We start from the raw sequence: 20,677 nt of genomic DNA on the forward strand, positions 1-20,677 counted from the left end.
GCGGCTTGCTCAGCGGGAAACTACCGCAAGCACGGAACACAAGAGGAAGAAAACTACAGGACGAACGCTGACTCTAGCGTTCGCCTAACGTTCGTCCTGTAGTTTTCTTCCTTTTGTGTTCCGTCCTGCCGCTAGTACAGTGTAATCAGTATCACTAAACCATAACACCTGCGAGGATAAATGGCGAGGAGGTAAGGAGCCCACGAATAGGGGTTGGGAGAGCGCTGCAAGAGAAAAATCCCGGGTCACCTCCACTAACGCGAAACCTGGAGAGAGGCTACGCATGCAGTGTATAAGTGCATTCAGAGATTGTAAGTCTCTCTTTTGCCGCATGGCACGCGCTGACTGGGCGCCTGAAAAGCGCCGGGGGGAGGAGCAATCACGCGCTTGCTGAGGCGGTGGCGGCCTCTCTTGCGTTGAATCGGACTAAACCAATTTGCACATCCCATCTGCCCCAGTTTGGCGTAGTGGCAGGTGTCAACGCGAGCGCAGTCCAATGCTCGCGCCTCGCCCTGCGGGCTCGTCGTGATCAACGGAGTCCCGGAACAGGGTAAGTATGCCTTTCCTTGCTTCGACTGACCACCCGCCCGATCAAGCCTAGCGTCGAGAGCCGGCGGGTATTGAGTGTAACACAAATTATACCCCGTCTACAAAGAGCTACTGCTTGTGCTTGACGACTGGTGAAGCAGAAAGGGAGCGTTCTACAAATCTTTAAATCACGTTAGTTTATTTAAATCATGTAAGTTTATTAGTTTAGTTCAGGTGGCAGCAAGCCTGAGGAATAACAACTCGTTAACACCGACGCTTTGTTATCCTCCTGAGGATACGCCATACCGAGGCTTCGTAGACAGGAACCGTTGACAGGAAATGAATTATGGCACTGACTGTATAGCGGCGGCGTGGCAACGTTGGATCGTTTGACGTGTGACGCCAAAGCGGACGCACCTTGCAGCTTGGTGCTCTCCCTTTCCGGTACACGAAAGACGTCAGCAACTTACACTAACACAGAAACTCATTTAAAACGAAGCTTTCTATGCCACACTTGCGCTGTAAAGCGTAACACGAAAACGCAATGCAGGGAAGCTAACTTAACACAATGAGTTTTCACAGATGGCAAATGATGATAATGATTATGATGATGATTATACGCGAAGCGCCTTAAGAAAAAAGACCGTTTCTGTAATCAGAATCGAACCTCGATCTCTTGCGTTATGAAGTCGACGTCTACTCGATTGCGCTATTCCGACATGGTCGAAGCTTTTTGGACTTTGACTCAGTTTGCGTGACAGAAAGCTTCGCGTTTTAACCATCATTCTCTCAGGAAAGGAGCTTTTATTTTCTCCCTAGAACTATCTCGAATGCAATGCTTTGCCAGAGCGCTCACTGTTGCTATCACCCAGCGAAGGATCCTTGATGCCTAACAGCGCAAACCGTGGACAAAAACGCGAAAATGGGGGACACAAACAAGCACTGAACCAACTAGCCCTGATTACAACACTCTTGTAGGATCCTTGTATGACTATGATTAGATTGTTTGTGAAATGATCATGTATGCGTCCGCACGTTTTCTGATTGCGTACACCACTCTACTTCTTGGAGTCCACATGATCTTCGGTGTTTTAAAAATAAATAAACAAAATAAATGAATAAAACTTCCGTATATTGAAGGCACCACCAACCACCGGATACAACTCTAGAGGCGTGCGAATTTCATTGCATTTTAAATACAGAAAGCTTGCATTGTGTATTTACTGCCCCTTTGGAGGCGCTGAACCACCACACGTGCAAATCGGTTGCTTAAATTTGTCACAGTTCCCCTGCTTCTAAAAAGAACGTCGGTTGTCGAAATATTGTTCCAAGTTCGTTTTCATAAAAATTCTTTATTTGGTTTGTCGGAGTTGTGGAATGAACGGCTATTTTACGACAACAAACAGGTGGGGAAATGACGAATAGCAAGCACCGTGCCGTATCGGTCTCTCCCTCCAATCCAAGTGGAAATAGCAACGTGATTCGTGTTCTCGTCTGGAATGGATGTTAGCTGGTTGTAGCGCGCAGAGGAGCTGAAAGGTAAGCGAAAAAGTGAGGCGTGAATACATATGGCCAAAATTTTCTCGCAAAAGAATTGCTGCCACAGAAAATGCCTGCATCTTGATAAGCACACATTTGTTGGTAAAACTAGTAAGATTGGCTTCCTGTCCTCTTTACTCGCAACAAACAAGCGGTGTATAAAACATGGTGTTGTGCCTGGGGATGGGTATAAATGCAATGAAATTGCTCAGATTTAACACCTGCAAACTTAGTTATGACGAGCAAAATCAAAGACTATGCACACAGTGTTTCGTGAAAGTTTGCCTTTGCTTGAGATTTTGCAGCATATCATCTATACCTATATCTACTGATGGATTCATCCTTTCGATAGCGCTGAAGGGCCCGCGGAGGCAGCCCATCCAGCGCGCCATTAATGGCGAGACTGAGGAACCAAGCGTGGGCAAAGCAACCGGCAAAGCAGCGCTTTATATGCATGCATCGTGTGTTCTCTCGTCTTCCTTGCTTTAAACTCAGTCAGCGCACTGTATTTATATCAGTCGTTAAACGCTCGCTGAGTAACATGATTCGCTACCGGTAAACCGCACGCACAGACTAGCCACCCGCTGCTGGGTGATAAGGCGCCAGCAAAGCAGCCGTTTCCCTCTCGCCTAGTCCCGTGATGCCGCAGCGGCCGAGCTCCGACCAAGCGAAGCGATAAGAAAAGCGCAGATTGCGCACCCGTAGCTGAAGGTCATTGTGACGAGATGAATGACCTTGAAAGATCTAGCGAGTGGAGGTCTCGCTCTAATAGGTAACGTTCAATAAAAAAAGTCGCCATATAATAATGTGTAACGTGCGTGCGTGCATTTGCGCGCGTGAGAAAAGTATTGAACTTTGCGGTTAGCATGGGTATTCTTTATGATTCCAACAGTTTCGGCAGTCGAACTGCCTTGATCATACGGTTATAAATAGGTTCTAATATATGACTTTTATTTAAACTAAATTGTGCTCAATTACTTCCATTTTTTACAGTTCCTAGCATCCACCCATGATTTCAGAAGCCACACCCTTCGCATTCTTTAAGTATTTCCCAAAACGGTTCCCATCGATGACGTCCAAGTGTTTAGGGAAAAGACGTATTCCCTAAGTGACGTGTGAGCGCATTCCTCCTCTCCTTCGGAAAATGTGGCGCACGGCCAAAGCAAGGGAGTGAACAGGAAGAAAAAAAATGAAAGATAAATAGTTACAAAATATTGCAAACATGTAACACATACAATGGCAATGGGCGTGAGACAGAGAAGAAATCTGCGGAAATCGCAGAAATCTTTAAAGAAGCGAAGCCGCCAAGGAATGGGGGCTGTGCTTAGCCGTCGGACAAAGAGGTGCGAAATCTAGGCCGGGAGTGGAGGTTGCTGAACCTACGGACTCGGTTCGCGTGAAAAACTCACCGCGAGCACACAGGATACAGAAGTTGACCAGCGGTTTCAAGGAGCATGCTATCATTTGGCAATTGTACATTCCCGTTTGCTGTTAACTTTTGATAATTTTGAATAGTATAGCACTACGGTGCGTTCAATTCTCTTACCGTGGCGCATGCATCGTTGCCCCTTGGCCGCAGAGTCTCAGAGTCTCGGCAGGAAACGGTGGGAAGATGGTGAGCAGCATGGTGATGGGCAGCCGGTGGTGCACGCCGGCTCGCGGTGATGCATTCTGGTTTGCGAGCAGGCAGCCGGCCCACTAGGCCTCGCTTGGCCTCACGGGGGGCGCACAAGCCTTCTCGGCGAACATCTTGGAAGTGCGGACACGCCCCTCCAGCACCTGCGTGCGCATGCGGTGGTGGTCAGCGTAGTATATTAGTTTAACATTGTTTCAGGATATACATATTTGGAGTAAGAGCAACTCGAATTTCTTAGATGTGCACGAAGACCTACTTCCCCATCAGTTTTCTTTTATCCCCTGAAGGCTTTCCTGGTGTCCTTGTTCCCATAGCTTTTCTACCTCGACGTCGGCATTTTTTCCAAACTGTTGTTATGCATGTCCCACCTCAAGCAAAACTTTGTCCGATCGTACTTTCGTGTGTACTCCACCGCACGCGATCAATGTTGCCAGCATCGTCATGAACCACTTTTCACATCTGCGGGAATTATGAGTGGGATCGGGGTTCAACCCCTCTTAGGTAGCAGACATCCCTCTCCTCTTACTGTGAGGGAGGCTTTCTCTGGTCACGAGAGACAGGGATGGTGTGTGAGTACGCGAGAAAGCACCAGAAGAACAAGCCAACATAAATCTCTCTAGGAACCGTAACCTGAACGCCTCTGCTAATAAAGGGGGACGGTATTCCTGCTGTCCCAGATATCTTAGATCACACTCTGCAGTTAGACCCTACGCATTACTCATTTCGTTTTGCTTCGACATGAACGTCTGCTACTCTAATTTGCAACATGTTCTGTTCCAATTTATTCCCCTATAGTGCACAATAAGGGTCCATGGTCCATGGCAAACATTTTCGAATTACCTTACCAGCTGTCGGGCAACCCACTCAACCTCCATCAACCTTAAAGGGCTACTGCGGGGTGTTGCTAGCATTGTTGATTTATCTGACTCGATTAAAGCTTCGAACGAATCTCCCACGTTCCAATTTTATCTCTACCAACTTGCGCTCATCTTAAATGGAAGGAGATAGAGAAAGAGAGAGCTTTTATTTGAGCTAAGAGATGTAGTGTGTAAAACCCTTGCCTATAACAGCGAGTTCAACTTCATCTAGTTACATCTCAAAACTGCCGAAACATGCTCTCCACAAATGCGTTGGATACAACAGGGGTGAGCTTAGACCCCAGAACGCCCCTGTAGGTTTTTTTGTTCAAATCCAGCTCAGGCGAGGCAGGATAAGGCTAAAAAGAAACTGGCGGTGGCGTGAGTTTCGGCATCAATGATACCAAAAGGGAAAGCCGATCTTCAGCGTTTATTCACGCCGTGAAGAGAGCGACGCAAGGCCGTCCACAGCCGTCCAAGCGCAGCGTTCCGAACTCAATCGCGAGCCAACGTGCCCTCACGCATCGCCAGGCACTTGAACGTGCCCCTTCGTTGTCGGCGTCTCTCTCATCATCATTACTGTTCATATTGGCGGTAAATTATAAATCCGCAACATCTCCCTAATGCGAGACTCTGGCGCCTCATGCAAACTAATACACTGCCATGTCGCGCCAGGCTGAATTTAATTTATCCTACTGTGTACCCCTCACCCAATTGCCCTGCATGTGGTGCACACGATACCATCACACATCTTATGTGGAATTGGCCCAAAGACCCTATTCCCTTAATACCCACTGGCGAACACTGGGAGGAGGCGCTGGGCAGCTAAGACCTGCAGGTTCAGAAGAATCTAACGGAACGAGCGGCCGATGTCACCGGCAAGATGCAGCTGTCGGTCACCACACCTCAGTAACCCAGAATATACAAAATAAAGTTTTCTCTCTCTCTCTCTCTCCCTAATGCGATATTTGGGCGCAGCAGCACTGCGCTGTGGCAGCACTCACTTGTGGGTTCTTTCGACGGCAGCTTTAGTAAGCCTCGGCGGCGGCGACGCGACGTGCGTTTTAGGTAGGGACCGCGAACTGCGTTTTAAGTGAACGCACATCATACTCACACGCACGTCCCCTCACGTTTTCGCCCCTGCTTCGCACCATCGAGCCCCTCGTGCGGGCACAGCATACTGTCCCCTCTCCTACCCCCGCATACTTTCGGAGAGCGCTGGCTAGCGCCGCCACGAGGAACCACCCTGCCCTCCCAATTTCGCGACACTCTCCTCCTTTGCTTTCTTTCATCGTTCGCTTTTTTTCCCTCCTCGGTCCAGGCCATCGCTCCCTAGGTTACTCCGACAACCGGCTCAGCCCACCGACGGCCGCCAAAGGGCTGCGCAATAAAAATACGAAAATTTTGTTATAGACAAGCGTTTTCCCGGCTGTATACGCAGGAACACGGCGACGTTCTGCCTGCCAGCACAGTGCACAGACCTCGTCGGGTGGTGAGGATAGGGTACAGGTACAAGTGAGTTCGAAAGTGCCATGCTCCTTGCCCCATCTGAATCAGTTCTTTGCAGACGTCAGCTATGACAACACACAGGAAGATACGCGGGCCTAAATAAATGGAATTCCAGAAAGTGTAACCTGCTAAACCTGTCAGTGACCAAACAAGAAGTCGCTAGTTAGCCCTAAAGGCGGTAAAATACAAAAGTTAAAGGCCGACACAGCATGAAAACAAATGGAAAACTAGTGGGACGCGATTTCAGTAGTTATAGTGCGCGGTCGCGAACTCTGCATGGTGTTTTGTCGTCTGCCAACCATCATAGACAGTGAGGCTCTAGACTTTCGCTAAATAGTCAAATTATGAACTATGTCGGTTAAACTTTTCACTAAATCCCGAAATAAAACATCGACTAGTTCAGTTCAGTGTCCCTTTAACACTCCTCCTTAATTCAGTTACAGCGGCCCGCGCTGGTTAGGGCACAGATGAAGACCTTGTGCTGGTGTGACGCATTCCGATCTGCAGCTAGATTACTTTCTTTTCCCCGCACACCCAGTATTTGGCCATGAAGTGGACTGCCAGCAGCGTCAAATTATTACCAGCTACACATAAATAGCATGTGTTATAGAATCGAGCCCCTTACCTCCTGTCGCCTCTGTTCAGCCTTGGCTTGCTTCTGTCGGATCGCTTCGGCGGTCACCGTTGGCGAGTCTGTAGTGCGCCTCTGCACATTCGCAACAACAAGTATCAGTGCATGCGCGACCATCTCCCGCATTTTATCCTGCATCAATGTTGGATGAGCTATGCAAAACACTCAAAAATACGTTCCGGTTTCCAGTCATCTGTGTCGTAGCAGGGGGACTTGGAAACTCTAAGTACAGTCTATTTTTACGCCTGTTCAAATAGACTTTGTGTGGCCTCGGTTTTTTTGAGGAAACGTAGACCGAACACTGAGGGTGCTTCAGGGTGCTTAGTCCATGCAGCAACTTGAATGCTCATTTATGGTCACCGCCTCAGTACAATGCACCGGTGAGGATTCTGGTGGAGTAAGATCATGTGGGGACCCCGTTCGTGAAGGCTGTATGCTTTGTTTTTCTTTATTGCAAACTAAATTGAAAGTGTGTATAACTCAGTGTTACAAAAACAACTACAGCACAGACTCGTTGGTCATTTTTGAACTGACATAAGCCCTGGTATTATAGGTATTCAGCATTTTAGGCTGTTTTGCTATTACCACTCATCCTGAAAAAAGCACGGTATTTCTTTAAAAAGACATGTGAAATTTTGTGGCAAACGCTAATAACTCCATAATGTCATTAAATGGCTTGATCTTTTATACGTAAATACGCACATCAACAGATATACCTCATCGTTCTGAAATACTGCTCACACAACGATCCAAGGAAATTACTGATACTATAGGCTTCTGGAGGCAAGCTCGGAGCTGCGTTAAATGTATCTTGTTTGTCCCTGAATGTGGATCGCTGTTTTGTTCAGCAGGCTCGCCTAACCGCATGTTCCGAGGGGCTATGTATCTTTAAAGACAGACCGATGGCCACGAATTTATCGACGCAATAAACCATTTTCACGCAATGAAATACAAGTAAATCTTAACAAGAAGTCTAACATTAGGCGCGAAAATTTATTTTAATATTAGCGTTTCTTTTCTCCGGAGAAAACGAAAAAAATGACTACTCCTCGTGTATAGTTCCTCCGGCCCCTGTTAAGCGGTAAATCGGGCCACCTAATAGGCAAATACAGGGAAGATTAAAACGCTATAGCAATGGTGAAATTCCGCCAAGGTGACGCACAGGGTAACCCAGGCGCGTGTCGATGACGCATACACGGAGAGTGACACATAGGTTTTAGAGATGAGAGTACTGGCGGGGCGATGAAGTAGCTTCGGGGACATTTTTCTTTGTGCACTTATGAAATTTGCCAAACCACACTGCCCTGACACAGAATTCCGCCCAAGGCGGGATGGACCACTCCCCCATACTCCCTTCTACAGCTGAGCGATTTCCCGCCGTAGACATGAGGGCCGTCTGCAATATCACCCGCAGATGGCTATGCCCGTTTAATACCTCTGTCTTCAAAGTTTAACTGATTGTCGTATATGATAACTCTTCGCAGGCACAGGATAATGTTACAGGTAGGGAGTTCAGACGCCGACTTTCTGCCTCAACACCGTGTCCAATCTGCGGCCGGCACAAAGCTTTTCCCGCCAGGTGACGTCTACCCCAGCGGTGAATTTTGTAGCTACCGTTTATTGGGTATGCATTTTTTTAACGTGTACCCCACACGCCCAACCATGGAATACCCTGCATCTGCACAAAAAAATCACATTGGGTAAGCTTACCACATGTATCCGTTATAGTAGCGTAAATTAAAATAAACGGACGAAGTGAATCGTGCAAACCCCAAAAAATACACAAACTAAAGAAAGAAAAAGATGACTTGAAAAATCAAAACCGTCTATTTTAAGCCCCGCCCTTTCGGAGCGAGGACAAATATAAAAAGGGCCCGAAAGAAAAACTAACGGCGACAAAAAAAAAAATCGCGAAGAACCAACCATGTAGCACCCTGAACCTGCACAAAAATTAGTTTTAGCATAGCGGCTAGCGGAGGCTCATGCTATGGCGGCGGGATAGCGGGACCTTACGGCGCATGCGCGTGCTGGGAGGGTGAGGAGGTTGAGAAGTATGAGGAGGAATGCGCGGGCATGGCGAAGGCTGGCTGGCGTAATTAATCCCCCCTACCGGAACGAATTTGCGCCTGCCCAGTCTGGGCCCGCTACCCGCCGCCGTAGCGTTAGCGGACGGAGCCCACTATGCTAAAACTCTCTATTATTAATTGGCGACGTTTACACATTTATTCGCTATGCTGGTGTAAACGGCCATTATTTGTTAAAGAAAAAACTAGCTAAATTGAAGAGAAGCGGTGTAGGTATGCTTATGAATTATCAGACCATTCTCTGGATTTCAATGCACTCTTTCAGGATCCGGCAAGCCCCTGAACAAGCAAGAAGCTCCCTCTCAGCTCACCTGGAACCTCTCCGGCGGCGTAGCGGTGGCATTGACCGGTGCGTCGCCCAGGTGGACCTCGAAGGCGACCGCCCGTGGAGGAGGCGGCTGCGGCGGCTGTGCCGGCTTCTGCGACGTCGGCTGGACCGCTGCGGCGGCCTCGGGGTTAGCGGCCTTGGCAGCCGCGCAGCCCATGCCTCGGAGCGGGAACCCCGCGCTCGTCACGGCACGTGCGCGGCTTGTGCTGCGACGACCCGGCGGCGACCCGCGGCCCTATCGAGCTGCGAGAGAGCGCGGGTATTTCCCCGTGAACGCGGGAAAGAGGTTACGCAGAAACGGTTTGTGGCGTGAGCGCCTTCCCGTCGGCACGCAAACACTGTCACCGTAACTGCACCGTTGATTTTGGTGATTACCTGTGAAACGGTGACGCTGTTGTTTTGTTCGTGAAGTCAAACACGGCGTTTCAGGGGACTCAATCGCGTTTTCGCGGAATTGTAACAGACAAAATCAATGACGTGCGCAGGGGTTTACTAAAGGGGGGTGGACCCAGACAAGAAGAGGACAGAAAGAATGTTACAAGAAGAAAAATAGCAAAAGTAAACAAGGATTAATGAAAGGAAATACAAAAAAAGACAGGGTAATAAAATTTACCCCTCATTAACCGCATGGTAGAATCCCTTCATCGAAGTGAACCATGAGCTGTGTTTCAGGCTTGTATTACTCATGTATTGTTCTTGCTGATGTGCTGTTATTTGTAGTACTTAATTTACGACCCTCCTGCTTTGGTCCTTAAATGAACCTGCAGTATTTTGTAAATAAATAAATAAATAAATAAATAAGAGCTTCGGGTCGCCATGGGAGTGTACTGTGTGTCACTCAAGATTGTAGTGTATATTTTGCATTTAAGGGGCATTGTAATGTGGCTGAGGGATGAGGCGGGAAATCTGACATTGAAGCCTTTTGAAGATTGATGCAGCGCTCGCGATGAAAATATTCATCACTGGTCGTTACTTTATGATTGAGTCAGTGGCCTCTTCCGTTCCCCACTCTATTAAGAACAGGACAACTTCGAGGAAACAGAGGTCATCCCTCGCATAAGCCAGTAGACACAATTAATGCCGTATTTGCAAATTGTTTATAATTCCTCTGGAACTAAAAAAATGAACGTAATTTAATAAGACAGCATAACAATACTTGAAGACTTACTCTTTCATTTTTTTTAATTAATAAGGTTTAGGAAACTGGAATCACGTAACACACAAGCCTACTCCATCTTATAGAAATGATAAAGATAGATACAGTCATAACAATTTAAAAATATCCCAAATACATAGGCGTTTCACATCATATCGCGCACCCATGCGCGCTGTATACAGAAAGCAAAAACAAATGTCGAGCACAAAGCGACAACCCAAGCGACGAAGTCGGGTGACGTACACGTCACTTGAAGTGAAACACCGCAAATAATCCCTAGAGAGCGAGGGCTCATGAGAAAGGTAAGTTACCAGTGACCTATTCATTTCTTATGTCTCAGCGTCATTGGCGCAGTAATTGGGATGTCGCTAATATAAATTCCGTCCCACGACAGCTCTACACGCAACCTGAAGGAAGATTGCCTGCGCGCAAAAGCAAGCACCCATGCGCTGGTTCGTAGGGGGAGGAGTCGGGGTTCCTTGCGCACGGCGACAAAATGAAAGCATCGCATTTTACGAGATTTCGAGTCCTTTAGTTATTTGCGCAGTAAATATTCTCAGGTGGTTCTAATGAATCAGGATTCACAACTGTGGCGCGCTTTATCGTCAGGTACTTGCTCAGTAAAGGGGAGTTAGGGCTGAGTGTTAAAACAAGTGAAATCATACCGCGAATGTTTTGCGAACAGGCCCAGTAACCAACGGCCGACCAAACAGTATTTTCAATTCCTACGACCGCATCGTACGCACGGCTTCTCCGAGTTTATTTGAAAATAATTCCAATGTCACATTGATTCGTGAGGCCGGGGATTGTTTGGAATTTAATATTTCGGAAAACCATTTGTCCGTCTGGAATGCCCCAGTATACGGAGGCAAGACTTCACCAATTCAAAAGGAGCAAATATTTCCTCTACTAATGAGCAATGCAAGGAGGTAGGAATTAAAAATTGGCGCAGTTTGCACTAGTGGTGCAAGTGAAAGAGCAGAGCTGGGGATCGACCCAGATTTTTCCCCCACTGACCGCGGATCCCAGAAGCGAGGGTGAAGTCGGACCCTGCAGTGCAAAACCGTTTTAGACGGCACTGTAAAGCAAAGACCATTAATGTATGTAGGGTGTTTTGTTCGGTAGCAATCGTCCTCATCCCTTTCGTCAGTGTATTCCGATGGCACAGCCCGCCATTTCTTCGTCAGCTGGTACCGTCACCGTCTCCACTTTAGGAATGTGGAGGGGTGGTTTTACTATTCGTCGTCATGGTCTTCCGCTCGGCGGACCCTTGGCGCGCCGGTCGCTACACGACGACGACGACGAAGGCGGGAGCTCCTCATGCGGCGTAAGGACACGCTCAAGCCTGCAGGGTGCCGGCCGGTCGCCGCGAGGCACGCGCTCACATGCGCTCTGTATTTTATTTTATTTTTTTGCTAGCCCGGCGGTCGCCCCAACGAACGCCCTGAAATGCGCTCTGTATTTTATATTCTTGGGGGAGAAGCACCTTAGAGGCTCAGGCTGTTGGTGCCTCCTGTCGTCGTCGTATCATGTCGTCACGGTAAATCAAGTTGTCAAACGGTGGTCAAAAAATAGGTATACAATGGATAAAACAGGTTCAAAATAAACTAACGATATAAACTAATTTAAAAATGCAGAAATTATCAAGATTTACTCGCATTAATAAGAGAAATTTGTTAAATTCCTTTCGAAATCGGTTTCGATGCCAGGTTTTCTCCTGTAAAGCCAACTTCATATCATGCTGCGGCGTGTGATACGAATGCAACTTACGGCCAGTCTGTCTCACATTTAATTGCTTAAATCCGGTTCAACGCAAGAGAGGGCGCCAACTATTTCCTCTTTTTCTTTCGGCCGTGCTATGGTCCCTAGAAAGATTTGGGACCATGCGCGCACTGCTGGGCATTGACAGCAGCACTAGCAAGAAGGTATCATTTAAAAATCCTAAAAATATTTTGGTTCTTTTTTCCGACATTCATCTGTTTTTCGCGATCTGCTACCCACACTAAAAAACTAACTGTAGTTTTGGTTTTTTTTTTTTTTGTTGTTGTTGTTCAAGTGAAATACTATCTGGAATAGACACCCTTCAATTATTTCTTGATTATTTACGGTTTTGCTGAAATGTTACCAACATTTTTCCCGACAGCTTTACACTGGTATTTTATTTATAAAATCATTCCGTTACCTCGAAAAGGTGGAGAATCAAAACATGCAGGTGCTATTGAGCTGCATTCTGCCTCAGCTGCAATGACCAAATGTTAATTGTGGCGGCCTAAAGTGAAAAGTAGTAATAATTAACTGTCAGTGTATTGTGTGGCTCAACTGGTTTAAGCATTTTATCAGGGTGGATTTTGTTTCATGGGAAACAATCATTTTTAACATTGCTATAAATGACGTTGATCGTCCTTTGCAGTGGCCTTGGAATGCATCGCTCGACTTTCTAGTGACTTTGAAGTGACTTTGCCACGTGTTTCTCTGGAACCACGCTGTCCTGTCCAAAAGCGATTTAATAGATCGATTCGCATTTAAAAACAGCACAAGACAACCATTCGGATGGCGTGGTTTACTAGATCTTTGCATCGACCTTTTTTTTCCCACCAATTTCCGTCCTCGCCGAGAAATTTTGTTTCTAGCTGCTTGGAAAGGTGGGAACAGTCTGCTTGCGTTCTGTACAAAATGGACACTGTCATTTGAATTGTTAAAATAACCCGGCAAAGAAATGACTTCTAGGTATCGCTTTATTTGTGCGTACTTTTGTCTCGACTAGTTTTTTCTCCACGTTATTTGCAGCATCGATATGTGCCGTCGTTTTCGCCACCCGCTGTTGTGCGTGCGGGACACGATTACTCACTGCACGCGCTGCCTAATGCATGTTCGATTGATATACGACTCCCAGAAAATGCCGCAAAGCCGACGCACTGAAAGGCAGAGGGTTGTGGGCGATGTGTCGCAACTGGTGGACGTCCAGGAATATTTTCTTTTCTTTTTTTTCCGTCGCTGTTTTGAAGCGTATATGCAGCAGTGCTTCCCGAATAGCTAGAAAAAACACTTGAGCAACGCGAAAGCTGAACGTTCGCTGTTGGTAACCAATATGATGAATAACGCGGGGCGGAGGCGTTTGTTGTAGCGGATATTCCTTTTTCTTGCCGTAGAAAGGGTCACTTTAACCTGAAAATATGTGTGACGCTACTAGAACTTCTGGCGTATATATGATTGAAATGACAACAAATTACTTCCAGCGACAAGTTTTTTAGTTCAGCTCCCGTGTCATGTAGCGCGACGTGCACGAATCTCTTCACGAAGGCGTGCACTTCCCGATGGACCAAATGACGGTATTTCTTGTGCATACGCTTCAAATGCCGCCTTTGTAGCAGCTTCTGCAATCCATAGTAGCCTACATTCCGGCATTGACGATGCTTGTGAAAATGCCTTAAAGGGACCCCGCAACACTTTTTGAATTTTTTTTTAAATAATAAATGCTTGCAGAACGTTGTCATCCAACACACCCAGTACTTAGATTGGGTGGCAGCAAAGTACCTCAGCCAAAAATTACTGCTCTATGCCCATTAGAAAACTTGTAAACTCGCTCAAAAGACTTTTCTACCTTTCCCGGTCTTGACGTTCTTCGACGGCTCGAATTACGTCACTTAGGCCATGTAGCGGGTGTTGGCCGCTTTTCCTTCAGTTGCAAAAATGAACGATTTTCGAAAGCAACTATAAAAACAAAGCCACAAACAAAACAGAAATGGAAGGCGTATCTGGTGCGACGAGCATGTCACGCAGTGCCGCTCCGTGCTGGCGATAAGTATTGCGTTCGCAGTGCTTCCAGACTCGAAGGAAAGAGTGAAAGCGCTTATTGAAAGTGTTGCAAGGTCCCTGTAACATGTTGTTCTGCGCGCAAATAATGGGCATGGGACTGCGAACCAATGACGACGCGGTCTCGCCGAAACACTGTCAACAAAGGGTGCATCGCCGAGGCGTCTAACGCTAAGGTAATAGACAACGGGAATGTACGAAATTTTTGGCTGCGTGTCTGCTTTCTTCACTGCAAATCACGTAGAAAGACGATAGCATTTCGGCCGCCCCTGCTACCTAATGGCGCCTCCCCCTTTCCCTCCTACATTTCACACTCTTCTCCTCCCTCCGTCTCTCCGGGCCACTCCGGAACCAACAGCCCTGGAAGGGCTGAGGACGTTGCCGACCCGAACTTTGAGCTGGCGCATGACAGGAGAGCTCTAATGTAGTTCCGCATTCTTCCGGTGACATGATCATTGCCGTCACGTGGAGATGATATGCTGCCCCAAGCGTCATGGTGTCCATTAAAGCCACCCATGGCCACGCAGTCATGCTATGGCTTGGACCTCTGCGACATGAGTAATGTGGCAACCCAGGCCCTTCCAGGTCTCACATAGAGACACGCCATAGAAGTGTCTGTACACGTTTGGCGAAATATTATCGTGGCACACGCCATGTTAGCCCAGGTGGCACCAGAAATATCCACAGCACAGTGGGTCAGGATCATTCACTTCCGAGCCCTTCTCGCTACGCTGTTTTCCCGTCTTCCTCTCAATCCCTTGACCCCACCTTCTTCGCACCACTTTCTCATCTCTTTGGTGCTCTCTTCCCTTCTCAGTGTCGCCTTCCCCTCAATCGTCTACTTTACTCCACATTCCCTCTATCTTTTCCTTCAGTAATAACATGGATGAAAGTTTGACACCGACTGCGAACAAGAAGGAAACTGTTGCATTAACGCCACTTCCCTTTCGAGGCCGCTATAATTAGGCTTAAATAGTTTTTCTACCTCCCGTCTCCTTCCCAGGGTAATGCCCATACCATTGCTGGTTAATTTATTCCTCCTCCTTCTCTAACCGGCTCCCTTTCTCCTTCAAGCAATTTAGTGGCCGAATCGGGTGACAGGCAAACAGACAATCGGGCGGCGGGACGGACGTCATGGTCTGCTCTCACAATGCGTTGCAGTGAACTTACGATATGTGACAAGCGTCATAAAGGAAGCGGGTAATTAGAACTCTGTCCGTTTGATGCAAATTTCACGTTAATGGGACATCATTTCCCACAGGAAAAAATGGCCGCGTAAATTCTCGCTTCGCTTCGTATGTCATAGGAAGGTAATGCACTAAATCTTGACTTTGGGCTAGTTGGGTGCACATGGCACCTTAAGAAACAGCGCGAAAAACTCGGACAGAGAGACGACAAATAGACACGAGCGGTGACGAGCAACTGGTGAAATTTTATTACAGCTGGCAATAGATAGAAGAAGGAAACAACGTAATCATACGCTTGTGCGAGAAGGAAAAGCGAGATAAACAAAGAGTTTAAAAGCGGCGTCGGCTAGCAAAGGCGATAAAACACAAAACATTATTTTTATCCGGCCACATACGCAGTCTTTCTCTCAAAGAGTTCAACGGAAGGAGAACTCACGCATCCCTCCCGCTTAATGCTTATGGTTGAATTCTCAAAGATTTCGCGGGATCGGGAGTCACGATACCGTTTTAAGATGCGGGTTTCGTTGAGCTTGGGGTGGCACGTTTTGCAATTCTTGTAGTGTAAGGCAAGATTGCTTCCTGTTCCTTTGCGCATGTTATATGCGTGCTCACGAAGACGGTCGTTAATGCACCTGCCACTCCGGCCCACATAAACCCACCCGCACAAAAGGGGGATCTCGTATACTATACGGTCCACGCATTTAACATACTGTTTTTTATGCCTCGTCAACTCTAATAATTGCTGTATTGCTGTATGGCAACGGCATTGCAAACTCTAATAAAATTTCACCAGTTGCTCGTCAGCTCTTGTGTCTGTTTGCCCTCTCTCTGTCCGAGTTTTCACCCCCGCAGTGAGTAGCGAAAGTGTTGCTTAGTAGAATGCTACCAGGATCGACGAGTGGCTACGTCCGGGCGTAGTGGAGACATTACGCCTGTTGCCGGCGATCATTAAAGTCTCTTTCACTCACTCACTCTCGCTGTTTCCTAAAATATCGCCGAAAGGCGTCAGCCTTCTGCCGCCCCTACCACGATTGTCATCTCCCACGTCCCTTCATGCCACGCTCCCGTCTTTTCCCCTCTCGCGAATCCCGTGATTAACGCAATGAAGGCTTGCCCAGTGCGATTCAAATTTCCCGCCTTCGTACTGCTTGCGGGCCACCTGCTGGTACCTTTCCTTTCTATTGTACCTTGAAGCAACTCGATATTTTTTCTTTAGGGTTTCTTTAATCTCGCCTCTCTCTGACGTCAATTTTAGCGCGTTGTTTTTTTTTTTTTTTGCTATCCTAAAAGCCAACCAAACCTTTATGTGGGATGAAAAGAAGGTTGGTGGTTTCGGTATGTACTTGTGCTCAGCCGCAAATATCCCTGAGGTTGGTTTTTTATTTACTGAATGATGTGGACATATTTGAGCTATGTCAGCAGTTTTAATATTTCAGTTTAGTTTAGTACTTTAGTAGAGGCAGCTCAAGTATTATTTACCTGATTTATGTCTGACAGACGCACCGACCAATATTTTCGCGTTTTAGTAGCCCAATACAGACTACCGCCTTTAAAAATGCCGTTGGGCTACGAGCTTCCCACTGTTTGTGGTAAAGCCACTCCACATGTTTTCTTTATGGTCCATTTCATCCAGGAGACACTTGGCACTCGAACGTTAAATTCCTGGAGTATCGTCTGTATTGGCTTCGCCTTCAAAACAAGTTTGAAACGCTAGTATGAATGGCTATCGAAATAATATTGTGTTAAGCCCTTCGTGCTGGGATTTTTGCGTGTGTTTTTTTTTTTTTTTGGGGGGGGGGGGAGGGCGCATTTTCAAATACCAAGTATTCAGGGCTATGCTATATTTTTCTACCCTATGTATATCTTAAGGCAAGCTGAACTCGCTACGAACGGGAGCTGTATAATGCTTTTCAATTCATTGCCCACAAGCACATAATTCATTCATTCGGAACATTCATTCTACAAATTATTAAAAATTCAGTCATCAGTATTATGAGACGTATGCCTATAATCAACCTTATCTTGCTTTTTACTTGATATATTAGTGTCACCATGCAATAATTAAATGAGTTTATGTGTATATCTTGCATAATGATTCCGTACTGATGTAATGTATTTTCGTTGTAAAATTTTCTTGCAAACACCGTTTCACTGATTTGTAACATTACTGTCTGCCTTTGCTCAACCACTTTTTGTACTTATCACAGGATGTCCGCTCGGCATTTTAAGCTTAATTTGTGAGCAACGACTAACGTGAACGTAGTTAGACTTCACATATTGAAGCGCCTTAAAGCTTGCACAATTGGTACATATAAAAGACAGTTTGTTTCTCGACCAGTTTGGATTGCCGCCTCTAAAATTAATACCTCAGCTTGACAACTGGATAGATCAAATACCGAAAAAATGTTTCGTTTGCGTTTTCGCTTCGGATATTTTAAAACGCTACATCCATTCCGATTCTACAGTCCGTCTAAGAGGGCGACTTAAAACCTTTTCAACATCAGTGCTTATTTTTTTTAATTCCAGTTTTGGGAAATAATAATAAAAGTACGCACCCCAAATCAGGTTGTGTAGTCACAATAATCTAAATAATTTAGATTTAAACAATTTACTACAACAAATTCAATATTCAATTCGAATAAGTTCAGAACGGAACATGAACTTTTGTTTCAGCGCTTTCAATGCATTACTTTCGGCGTTGCCAGCACCACGGCGAGATCAAATGCACAACAGCTCACACAGAGCTCGAGCCGCCGAAACGGCGGCACAAAAGGAACGACACATACACTGTTGCGCTGCGTGCCGATCCAAGCCGATCCGAGCCGAGCGACTACGGTCTCTGCTCTCCGCTGCTGCCAATCCGGCGGGCCGTTCGCCGGCGCTGCATCGTAGAGTTCGGGCCCCGCCGGAGTCCTGAAGAACGCGCCGCTATTTGCGAGTGCACGAAGTATATAATAACCCCGATGCGTGACGAAGAGCGATTCTTCGAAGGGCGGTGCGGAGTCGCTACACAGAAGTGGTTCCCGCGCGCACGAGCGATGCATTTTGTCCATCGAACAAGCGGGCATGTCGATGCGGTTGCTAGGACGCGGCTTGGCGAGAAACGCGTGTTTGTGGCTGTGCAGGGGCCGTGCTTCCTTATGCGAGAACCGGGGTCGATGGAAACACCACCAAGGGTTTTAGAAGGCCTGGGAGTGGTCGTTATCACCTCCCATTTGATGTAAAGCTTTAGCGCTATTGGGCACTCGATGTCAAGGTTGCTGAAAACTTCGCAACTTGTCATTCGCCATTAACTTGTTCAAACGAGGTTGAGACGGCGTTTGTAAAGGTTTTCAATATATGTAGGGGGTATTTGTCCATCCATCAGCGCGCATCGCATTAAGCTTCATCGAGATAAGATTGTTGCCACGCGGTGGTATCAAAACTGCGAAAAAAAGTGCAGGGTGTAAATTCTGCTTCAGGGTCGAAGTCAGTAAACGTCGCGGAGGTGTGCTGGGTAGTCTGAGTCTCGTGACGGGAAAAAACGCTGGGGTGCACTAAGAGGGGACACAAGGGGGCTTTTCGCTCCTGTGGGTGGTGTTTGTCGATCTATCGGCGGGCGGGACACACGGTCGAAGCGCCGCGCGACCAATCGATGCGGTCAGTGGGTCGCGTGCTCCGGGAGGAGGCGTGCCCGAGGAATGTCGCGCCGCGACAGTCTGCACGCCACGCGAAACTCGGCCGAGCTGGCGACCGTCGATAACAGCGCTACTTGAAAAAGAAAAGGAATTCCACGACATTTTCACCTCGCGCCCACCGACTGTAGCCGTTCTGATTTGGGTGAATAACGATTGACCTAATAACTTCGAGGATTGCATTGAGTGGTTGACTATTAATGAAGGTTTCGTGGTTGCTATAGCATAAACCCGCATGCCGCTGGTCACAATGCTATCGCCTTGGAGACGAGCCAGGCGTACTGCATTTTTTTCTTTAGGCGGGTAAACGTGGAAGAGGAATATCGCAAATTCTGAATGCAGGTTCGCTGCAAACATTGTAATACAGCTGGCACTTTTGCGAAACGTTAATTTCCTTGCTTCGGGAAATTCACAGTAGAGCCGTTTAATGCTTTACTGCGAATTTCCCGAAGCAAGGAAATTAACATTTCTTATCACCTAAAACAAGCACATAACTCTTACAAGTCTTTTCTAATATACAGGAGTGATAGGTATGCAATAGCCCATTTTTATAAGTGCCGTAATCATATCTTTCGCACCTATTTGGTTCCCGAAACAACAAAACTACACCTAATGAAATGTACAGAAACGGGCCAATGGGTATGACGTCACGCAGAACTTACAGTAAGACAGGCTACAGGAGGAGTGCATGTGTTACGAAGGCAGTGGTTATTTTATGCCTTGGGATGAAGCTGAGTGACATCTCGGGGTTCACGTACAAAGATCGACAGAGAAGGCGCTGTTCTGGAGCAAGTGTCAGACTGCATCCTGGGACACCAACACCGGCAGAACACCAGTGCGATCTGTCAATGTTAGCGCGTACTACATGAATGGGTGCACATGCAGAACGGAGAGACCCTCTTGCTTTGAGAAGCCCTCTGCGTGTGTGGAACCACTCCCTCATATTGTGGTCACTGAACGACGTCATTGGCTTCTCTTAGAGAAAAGGCAACAGGTCGTGTGTTGTTAATAGTGAAATTTTGTGTGGAAGTGGGACTAAAAACGATTAACATAAGATAAGGACGAAAACACGAGCATACGCCACGAACCCTGACTTAGAACAAATAAATAAATAGAACCTAAATAGAGGGTCGTTTCTGAAATATGTCTTGTAAATTAGCTCTTTTGGTGTCTTCTGTTGTAAAACATTGTTACTTACCGCACGAGAGAACATACCGAAAAAGAACGCAGGACAAGTGCAAGACCTCTTTTTTCTTCTTCCGCCCATGGTATCTCGTGCTCTAAGTACTAATGATTCACAATGATAGCCCTGTAGCCCCGACTGACGCTCTGAAAAGACAGTCTTCTCTTGTTTTGGTCCTTGTCTTGAGTTAAGCGCTTTCATTCCAATTCATGCATTTCCAACAGCCACTCGACCATTTAAATGCGATAGTCTTTATTGGGATACTTAGGTCGACATGAGAGGATGGTTCCTCCCAGTCTGGTGCCTGCGTGCTCTAAGCTTTACTAAGGGCTCAATGAAAGATGATTCTCTCTAGCTTGGGCAATTTAACGCAGAAATTTTGGTCTGTCTGTCTGTCTGTCTGTCTGTCTGTCTGTCTGTCTGTCTGTCTGTCTGTCTGTCTGTCTGTCTGTCTGTCTGTCTGTCTGTCTGTCTGTCTGTCTGTCTGTGACTCGATTCAGCCAGCCGGCCAAAGTTAAACAGCGGCGGCGCATTAACCCTATCTACCCACAG

At 46.9% G+C, this 20,677-nt stretch overlaps 1 protein-coding gene across 1 annotated transcript; it reads right to left on the bottom strand.

The window, feature by feature from the left end:
* Positions 1-1,898: 1,898 nt before the first annotated feature.
* LOC144154762 (uncharacterized) lies at positions 1,899-18,343 on the bottom strand. Its single transcript, XM_077685875.1, has 5 exons — positions 18,055-18,343; positions 9,096-9,355; positions 6,695-6,775; positions 3,614-3,846; positions 1,899-2,060 (listed from the first exon to the last, which is right to left on the bottom strand). Exons 2-4 carry the CDS (start codon positions 9,267-9,269, stop codon positions 3,766-3,768), a joined length of 336 nt encoding a protein of 111 aa, XP_077542001.1. The 5' UTR covers positions 9,270-9,355; positions 18,055-18,343; the 3' UTR covers positions 1,899-2,060; positions 3,614-3,765.
* Between the last annotated feature and the right edge of the window lie 2,334 nt (positions 18,344-20,677).

This window comes from Haemaphysalis longicornis, unplaced genomic scaffold (assembly GCF_048455015.1).
Source record: "Haemaphysalis longicornis isolate Haplotype H1 unplaced genomic scaffold, Haemaphysalis longicornis Haplotype H1 scaffold_90, whole genome shotgun sequence".
In the NCBI taxonomy this organism is placed as follows: Eukaryota; Metazoa; Arthropoda; class Arachnida; order Ixodida; family Ixodidae; genus Haemaphysalis; species Haemaphysalis longicornis.